This window comes from Cebus imitator, unplaced genomic scaffold (assembly GCF_001604975.1).
Source record: "Cebus imitator isolate Cc_AM_T3 unplaced genomic scaffold, Cebus_imitator-1.0 Scaffold80, whole genome shotgun sequence".
Lineage (NCBI taxonomy): Eukaryota > Metazoa > Chordata > Mammalia > Primates > Cebidae > Cebus > Cebus imitator.
Genome location: NW_016107395.1, coordinates 7,902,410 through 7,912,487, shown reverse-complemented (window position 1 = coordinate 7,912,487; position 10,078 = coordinate 7,902,410). Strand labels below are relative to the sequence as shown.

The following is a 10,078-nucleotide window of genomic DNA, read 5'->3' as shown; positions in this document are numbered from 1 at the left end:
TCACTGCAATCTCTGCCTCCCGGGATCAAGCAATTCTCCTGCCTCAGCCTCCCTAGTAGCTGGGACTATAGGTGCACACCTCTATATCACTTTAATCATGAAATTATGGCAAATTATGCCAAGAAACTATATATTTATAAAATAATTATTAAACAATTGAGGACTTAGAGGGGATAAGCCCTCAAAAATGTGCACTTTTAGGCTAGAAACTTTTTATTCAGGGCTTATGTCTCTGTCACGCCATCATCTAGTTGGTGGTAGATGAGGGAAAAGTGGTAACAGAACAAATACACATGAAAACAATAAGTTTGTCTTCCCCAAATGTCAGCTCTCCTACATGTCTCAGGCTTGTTTTATGTGAGCCAACTGTAAAAGTCTCAGATTCACAAACCATTAGGCTTAAGCTTTAGGATTAATATATAAATCATCAGCTGAGGAACTTCAGGCATCACTATGACATCAAGCTAGGAGAGAGAAATGTTCTGAGTCTCTCATGGCTCCACGTGGGCTGATGTCATTCTACTCTATTGGATATGCTGTTCTGGCTGGGCATCTCCCCCAGCATGTGGTACCATATTTCAGGACAAGTTTCTCCACCCATTTACACTATGTCCCCTACAAGGCTCCTCCCATCAATCATGAAGTATATTAAGCAGTTATTAACACTTTGTCAAGCTTTAATTTTTGCCACGTGTATGATGAAGACAAAGATATAAAGACCGTGTCTTTTGAAACGGAGTCTCTGCTCTAAGAGAAATTTTTGGCCTGCCTCTTTCACAGAGACTCAGACTTGGGAGTTCCAGTGAACCTCCAAAGTGGTGGGATTCAGGAGCAGAAGGAGGAAGGGATAGTCCTGAGGTGTCTCGTTCAGATCTAGTTAGTATAAAAAAAATGTCTGGGAATAAGAGTAGCCCTTCTGAAGCCCACTGCAACTGAACTCATGCTTCAGGGAGCTTCCAACAGAACTTTAAAGTAGGGGCAAGTGGGATTAGCTTTCTTAATATAATTGAACTACTGAAAGTCTGAATCCAACCAGGGACCCTCATTCTAAAACCAGACAGTATTTTGTGTTTCAGAGAGTTCATGACCCTCTTGAACAAAACCCAACTCCTGGAGCTCCAGAGTAAAGAGGCCAGCCCTACAGCCTGCAGCAGTGGGATATATCGGAAAAAGAATGAGCTCTGTAGATCATTGCTTGAATCTAGTCATTTACTAGCTACTAATTGTGGGAGAGTTACTTTACTTCCCTTCGCTTTAATGTCCTCAGGTGTATTTACTTCCCTTCACTGTAATGTCCTCAGGTATAAAATGTAGCTAAAATACTTGGTCGAAAAGATTGTCGCGAGGACACCAGAGTGAATGGAAGCAAGAGAGAACACATAGTGATAACAGTCAGTGGTTTTGGCACAGGATTCAGATCCTTACTCTGAATCTTCCTATGTGTCTTTGGGAAATTTACTTAATTTTATGTTCCTCATTTATAAGAGGAGTTTCATAAGACCTCATAAGGTTGATATGAGTATTAAGTAGGAATGCTTAAAGCAGAATTGTTTAAAACAGTTCCCAGCACATAGTAAGCATTCAATAAGAGCTAGTTCCTTCTCTTCGACGTTGGAATCACAGTTCTGATTGCTGGGCCTCCCAGTCAAGTGGCGGAACTATTTTTACCGGGTAAGAGAGCCCAAAGTTTTTGTCAAATGACCTGCTTTGGGGCCTACAGTAATAATAACCTAAGAAACTATCTGAATGTATCAACACATCATTATCTGGAAGAAACAATGAGTTTATTTTTATATTTATGCTTTTTTAGACTAGTGAAAAACAGTTGACTGAAATTTCTCTTTGTCTGAAACAGAGGAACAAGGCCGGAAAGAACCTATCCAAATATCAGCTCTGGCTTTCCTCTTCTCTTGTCAGTGATGTCCTAAAACCATAAGGGTAAGTGCAGTGCTCAGAATAGAAGACTATGCTGAAAAAAATCAACAGTAACACTCTCTATTAGAGGTGCATATAAATGAAGAAATCACTTCCTATATTTCAAGTGCAACGTTGACACCAGTAAGCCAGGCCTTGGGTACCACAGTGTGGCAAAGCTAGGAATTACAGAAAGAATACACCCCTTATAAAGTGGAAGGAAGAGCTGGACATTGGATATAGTGGAGGATTTTGTGTTGGGAACTTTGCTGGAGAAACGCCATGGATTCTATTTACTGAATTGAATGCCACTGACCTACATCTGACTTTGTTCGCTGTCTCCTCTGAGAGTAAGCCCCTCAAAGGAAGAAGTGAGCCACAGGAGAGTAAGAAAGGATAGGAACAGGTGGTATTTCAGTGGGAGAGAAACTGCTATTTAAACTATCTGATTAAATAATTACGTTGCTCAGGCAATAGAACACTTAATATGTAGCCACAACCTATATTTTTAACATAGTTTAACCATTTAACAAAATAATAGATAAGACATAGAGGGATATTATGCTAGAAGAAATGCCTATTTGATATTTAATTGAAAAAACATTAAATTTAACTGTGTGTGAGATGTTATTCTCTATTCAGCTTATCCTAAAAGCTGTTATCTCAGTTCTGCTTAATGTGAAAATTGTACAGCTGCTAAGAGTTTTTAAAATCGTCCCCATTTCAGCCTAAGCAAAACATCTACATAAATATCCAGAGTTACTTGACACAAAATAGGTGGTTACGCACTTTTACCATAGAATTTGAAATAGGAGTCTGTGAAACTTCGAGATCTTCCCTCTATCAGCTGATCCCTTATCCTCCCCTCAGGCACACAATTTATTATATAAAATGTGCCATGTCTGTTTAAACATTAAATAATTTTATGATATTTAAGACACATAGAGATGTGTAATTAAAACAAGGCTAATTTTAACCGTGAAACTACTGCTTATATACCCTTAAATTGATATAGGAATTTGTTCTTTTCTTTTTCTATAAAAGACAGTTTTCACTGTTCTCTGTTTATAAAAGAAATACATACTTATTATAAAATTTTAATTGTTACAGGCATATGAAAGTCCCCTATCATCCTAAACTCTAGAAAGATACTTTTGTGATTTTTGAATATGCCTAACCCAAAATAAGTTTTCTTTTCCTTTATAAAAATTGGATCAAGTTGTCTGTGGTGTTTGAAATATGACTGTTTCTTTTTTCTTTTTCTTAGCCATCATTTCAACATTTGTTTCATTGCTGCAGTAATACTATACTACATAGTCTGAATATATTATAGTTTATTTCTCCAGTTTGCTGTTAATGATTGAAGTAGAAAGTCAAAGGAATTTTGGTGCTTACCTTCCACAGTGCTAAAATGAGCAGCATTAACAGCAATAATCCAGCAAAAGCACTCAGCAGGATGACCCATAATGGCACTCTACCTGGTAGCCCATCTTTGGATATTTGAATAGCAAGCTAAAAATCATTAAACAAGATTGTTAACATAATAAACACCTATCAGAACTTCTGGAACACTGAGTTCTTGCAGGCTACAGTTCTGTACCAGTGCATTCATCTTGTTACTATATACAGAGAAAACATTAAGTTTATATTAGAAAATGCCCTTTATCTAGTTTCAATCTCTGTGTCTAATTTATTACTACCAAAAGGCATTTATAAACTTATCCTTCAGAAATTTATACATAAAGAGTTAAATGTCAATGAATCAGAATGCTCAAGGGTAGGAGTAAATTTCTGTTTAACACAGGGAATACCAACATATTATGTGTGTTAAAGATTAATTAGTAGACTACTGTATTATCATAACAGCATTAGTTTAGGCTGAAATGTTGCAGTTCCTTGTCATAAAAACCTGAGGAGGTCCTCTTATTTTATTTCTAGTGTGCTTCATTTTTTGTTTATAAATTGAAAGTGTAATTATCATATAATAAAATGCATAAATGTCAAGTGTACGGATAAGTGAATGTTTGCATACATATTCACTCCCAGTGTGCTCTTCATTATATCGCAATGGCTCTTCTACTTGACTTATCACTGGGTCCACATCTATAAATCAGGTCTTAAGTGATTTATAGCACACCTGTAAAATGGACCACTTTTAGTGTTCCAGCTACTCGACCTCTCCCAGGGTGGCGCTCAAACCTCAATGAAACCTGTCTGCTCTGTGTCCCATCCCTGGGATATCTGAAAAAATTTAGTTCAGGGTAGATATTAATGACTAATAACAGTTCAAGCCCTGTATTTGCCCTTAACAGTAATAATTTCTCGATTTCTTTACCTAGAAGGAAGATTAGGGTAGAGAAAGAAGCTAACGGGAGAGGTTTGTATATACATGATACTAATCAAAACCTCTCAAATCATTCCAGGTAGGTCACAGAGCTGGCAAGAATGTAGACACACACAGCATCAGACCATTATGACAGTTTCATGAAACAAGACAAAACAAAACACAGACAGGGTTTCACTATTTTGCCCAGACTGATCTGAAACTCCTGGGCTAAGGTGATCCTTCCACCTCAGTCTCCCGAGTAGCTGGGATGAGACATGAGCCACTATGCCCAGCAAGGCAGATTTTAAGCACATGTAAAACAATTCCCTGAACTTACAGATACGGAAACTGGAATCTAGATAAGATCAGTGACTTTCCTCAGATCACACAATTACAAAATTGTCACTTTTAGTAATTTTATCAATATGGGTATAATTTTCCTTTAGGATGAATGTAGAATAAATATTTCCAGGGGAGTTTTTAACTAACATTTAGGGGAAATAAAACTAATGATAAAATTTTAACACATATATTTAGGAATCAAATGCACTTTGCCAATATAAGCCATACTCAGTTTTTTTAAGTTTTAGTGAACTGTTGGCTATTCTGTGTAAGGAACAACTTTGAATTTTGCGTGCTTATGCTAGGTGCTCTTTATGACATAAGTAAACATTATATGCATGTATTTTCCTTTTTCTTGAAAGGTGTATACTTATCAGAAGTCATTGGAATAATTTGAAATAAGCAATTTAAAAAGAATGTGTGAAAGTTAGGGAGCTTCCAAATTGAATTTTGTGATTCGTGTGGTGCTGTTTATCTGCATAGGATATTTAAAGTCTCCCATGAGAAGAGGGAAGATCATGCTGAAGTGCCTGCATGTGTAACAAGTACTTATTTTATTTTTTTAGAGATGGGGTCTTACTCTGTCACCTTGGCATGTTAATTTATAAAAAGGACAAGAGGGGAAAACTCAAACCTTTGTATTTTTACCAAGGACTGAAACCTGAATTTGTATTAGGAAATACCATCTCATTTTTGTTTCAAATTTCTCCATGAAATTTGAAAGAAAACTTTAAAAAGTACATGTATTCCTGTACATTATAAAGGCACTTTTTATAAAGAAGTTGTTTTTTGAGGCTCCTCCTCAGATGTCAACTGCACTTTATAATGTCAGCTTGTAAGGAGGAAAGTTACACTGCATCATTTGTTACCAAAGTGAAAGTAAAAACATCCATTTACTGTGATAGTGAAAAGTGATAAAGTCAAACATGGCATGTGAATTGTAAATATCATGATTTTCCCAGTTTCTTAGAAGGAAGCATAAGACTAAAATCACACTTGAAGCTAATGAAGTATAATTTGAAGCAAATAGTGTCTGTCACTTACTGAGAGCAATACCAGTCACTGCTTAAGGGAGTATCAACAATTATAAAACATTATGTCACAAAATTCAGAGTGAAATGCATGTTTTCAAAACTCACTGTTGCACTTACCTCTCTTTTTTGATTGCTGCTACTTAAAATCAGTGATGTGTTTTCACTCCGAAGTTCTCCCGTTATAGTAAGATTTAGGCTGGAAAAATGTGACTGAAAAGCAAACAAGATTTGTTTTTAATACATTATGCTTATCAAAATGAGAGCTAGTCATGTTTGAGTAGGACAATTATAAAAGCTAAGATTTTTCTGAAAGATTAGAAATTCTGTTTTGTTAGCTTCCAAATGGAACTGGTAGAATCAAATAATAACCGTGCACTGGTCCTCCATCCTTTGCCACAGAAAATCCTTACTTAGATCCTTGTTACGGAATGGAAAAAAATTTTAAAAATATTTTCTATCGATTTATTATTAGAAACAAACATCAAACTCTGCCTATCTTTAATGTAACAATACATGTAACAGCTACACTCTGGTGATGAAGTTTATCCAGGTACTTATTTAGGATTAAAAAATGAAATTGATGATCTGGGAGGACAAGATGGCTAACTAGACGTATCCAGGAAGCACCACTACCACTGAGAGAGCCCAAATTATCAAGTGGACCAACATAATTTGGGCAGATCTGATCTCCAGGGAGAAAACACCAAGAGTATGTGGAGGGGCAACATAGATACTAAGGCTGAAGAAGGCAAAGCTGGAAACCCTGTGTAGGGTACCTGGATGCTTGGGCTACTTCCTGATCCCCAAAGGCTCCTGAATAAGGGGAGATGGAGGGGACTGAGGGACAGCTCATTCTTCCCACAGATCTCTGGGATCTAAGCTATAGGGTACCCACATCTCCAGTGGATGTGTGACCTGGCAGGTGGATTTTCCCAGGGAGTAGGTAGACACAGGGCTTCAGCTAGCATGGAGCCCAAGAGCTTTTGTGAGCAAAGCACAGACATAGGTGCCCATCCCTTCAGAGAGGCTCTAGCCCTAGGTGACCACAAGCCAGGAGAGAGCAGGCTTCCCCCATGGGACTGGGGCATATCTGCTCTGCGGCCTCTCCTGCCTGCCGGCCTCTCCTAGGGTCCCTGCCTAGCTGCCCCACAGGAGCATGTGCACAGCACAGTCTCTGCTGCCCAGCCTGGGTGCTGCACCACCTGATTACTTTCGCTCTGACCTGGGAGCCTTTCGGGTCCTCCAAAGCAACCAGAGCCCGAGTCTGAGCTGTGGGGTGCCCTGGAGACTCAGAGATGCCATGTCCAGCCCAGGAGTACCAAGCTGAGATATGTGGCTGACAGTCAAGTGGGGGAGGAATCCCCATCTCAGAGCACTGAGACAGGTAACACATGGACTCATGGGCCAGCCCCAGGCCAGCGTGGGAGCAGGGCATGCTACCTTCCACAGGCCTGGTTCGGAAAAGGTGTCACCTATCTCTCTGCCTTGGTCTCTGCCTGAGGGAGCCTGTGGCTCAGAAAACCTAAAAAAAGAAACATGGGTACAGTGCTAGTGATTCGAGAAGGCCTCTCTCCGCCCACTGCAGAACACATCTGCAAAGATGAGCAAATACAAGAGTGACTAGACTAAGAGCCTATCTACTGGCCATTGCTCTTAAGTATCCTCTACTGGATGACAGCTCAAATTACAACCCAAAAATTATTTTGCTAATAAACATTCCTGTGAGAATTCACACACAAATAAAGATCCACTACAGAGCCTTGGCCCTCTGAAATCATCCAAAAACAAACCCAACTGACTACACTCAACTTATACCACAGTTAAAGAACGTCAGTTCCCGAGAAGAGAAAGAATCAGCACAATAACTCTAGCAATTCAAAAAGCCAGAATGTCATTTTACTTCCAATGAGCCCACTAGCTCCCCAGCAATCGTTCTGAACCAGACTGAAATGACTAAAGTGACAGATACAGAATTCAGAATCTAGATGGCAAGGAAGCTCACTAAAATTCAGAAAATGTTGAAACCCAATGCAAGGAATCCAGTAAGACAATCCAAAAGCTGAAAGATGAACTAGCCATTTTAAGAAAGAAAATGCCAGGCATCGTAGTTTAGGAGTTCAAGATCAGCCAGGGCAACCTAGTGAGACCTCATCTCCACAAAAAAACGGAAAAGAAAAGAACCATCCCCACCCCCGCAAAAAGGAAGAATAAAACTGAATTTCTGGGATAAAAATTTACTGCAAGAATTTCATAATACAACTGGAAATATTAACAGTAGAACAGATCAAGCTAAGAAAAGAATCTCAGATCTTGAAGACTGGATTTTTAAATTAACTCAGACAAAAATTTAAAAAATAATTTTAAAAAGTGAACAAAACCGCCAATAAATATGATATTATTTACATAGTTTATAAAGAGCAAACTTACAACTCATTGGCATTCCTGTGAGGGAAGAAAAGAAAGAAAGCAACTTGGAAAATATATTTGAGGATATAGTCCACAAAAATTTTTCTAATCTTGCTAGAGAGGTTGACATGCAAATTCAGGAAATATGGAGAACCCTCGCTAGATACTACACAAGATGGCCATCCCCAAGGCACACAGTCATCAGATTCACAAAGGTCAATTCAGAAAACAAAGAAACAAACAAAAAACAAACTTAAGGCAGCTAGAAAGAAGGGTCAGGTCATGTACAAAGGGAACCTCATCAAGCTAGTGGCAGACATCTCAGTAGAAACCTTACAAGCCAGAAAAGGTTTAGGACTTATTTTCAGTATCCTTAAAGAAAAGAAACTCCACCAAGAATTTTATATCCCATGAAACTAAGTTTCACAAGCAAAGAAGAAATAAAATCCTTCTCAGACAAGCAGATGATGAGGGAATTTATTACAACTAGACAAGCCTTACGAGAGGTCTTCAAGGGAGTGTTAAATATGGACCCAAAAGAATGACACCTGTTATCACCAAAACACAGTTAAGCACATAGCCCACAGACACTAAAAGGCAACTACACAATCAAATCTACATAACAACTAGTTGACAACACAATGACAGGATCAAAATCTTATACATATGTCAATACTAACCCTGAATGTAAAAGGGCTAAACATCCCCTTAAAATGCATAGAGTTGCAAGATGTGTAACTAGACATGGCCCAACTGTATGCTGTCTTCAACTCATCTTACATTTAACAACAGCCACAGGGTCAAAGTAAAGGGATGGAGAACAATCTACCATGCAAATGGAAAACGAAAATAGATAAATTCCTGGATATAGGAAGATTAAACCAGAAGAACATGAAAATCTGAACAGACCAGTAACAAGTTCTGAAATTGAATCAGTAATTAAAAAAAAAAAAAAAAAAAAAAAAAGCTCTGAACCAGAGTCACAGCTGAATTCTAACAGATGTACAAAGAAAAGCTGGTACCAAATAAAACTATTCCAAAAAATTGAAGAGGAGTGGTTCCTCCCAAACTCAGTCTATAAAGCCAGCATCTTCTTGATACCAAAATCTAGCAGATACACAATAAAACATCAGGCCAATATCCCTGATGAACAGAGATACATTTTTAAAAAATATTGGCAAACCGAATTCAGCAGCACATCAAAAAAGTTAACACGTCATGATCAAGTAGTTTTCATTCCTGGGATGTAAGGCTGGTTCAACACATGAAAATCAATAAATGTGATACACCCCACAAACAGGATTAAATGCACAAACCATATGATCATCTCAATAGATGGGGAAAAAGCTTCTGATAAAGTCCAACACCCCTTCATGATAAAAACCTTCAACAGACTAGGCATCAAAGGAACATACCTCCAAATAGCGAGTCATCCATAACAAATCCAAGTCAACATCATACTGAATGGGCAAAAGCTGGAACCATTCCCCTTGGGAACTGGAATAAGACAAGGATACCCACTCTTACCACTCCTATTCAACCTAGTACTATAAGTTCTAGATAGAGCAATAAGGCAAAGTAAAGAAATAAAGACATCCAAATAGAAATAGAAGTCAAGCTATCTTTTTCCACTGGTAATATGATCCTATACCTAGAAAATGCTTAAAACTCTGCCAAAATAACTCCTAGAATTCATAAATGACTTTAGTAAAGTTTCAGAATATAAAATAGATGTACAAAAATTAGTAGCATTTCTGTACACCAATCATGTTCAAGCTGAGAGTCAAATAAAGAACACAATTTACGAAAGCTACAAAAAACACTGAAATACCAGGAATACAACTAATCAAGGAGGTGAAAGATCTCTAAAAGAAGACCTACAAAACACTGCTGCAAGAAATCAGAGATTAGACAAATAAAAAGAAAAACCCTTCATTTAATATCATTAGGCCATACTGCCTAAAGCAATTTTTAGATTCAACACTATTGCTATCAAAGTACCAACATCATTTTTCACAGAATTAGAAAAAAAAATTCTAAAATTTATATGGATCCA

At 37.8% G+C, this 10,078-nt stretch overlaps 1 protein-coding gene across 1 annotated transcript in view; it reads right to left on the bottom strand.

Annotated features, from left to right (window-relative positions):
* The window catches only part of ITGA1 (integrin subunit alpha 1), a 166,222-nt gene that overhangs the window by 5,331 nt on the left and 150,813 nt on the right, over nt 1-10,078 (bottom strand). The window contains exons 27-28 of the mRNA XM_017533199.2: nt 5,734-5,826; nt 3,310-3,426 (exon numbers count right to left, since the gene is read on the bottom strand). Of these exons, the coding sequence (XP_017388688.1) occupies nt 3,310-3,426; nt 5,734-5,826 (210 nt within the window). The remainder of the gene's footprint in view (nt 1-3,309; nt 3,427-5,733; nt 5,827-10,078) is intronic.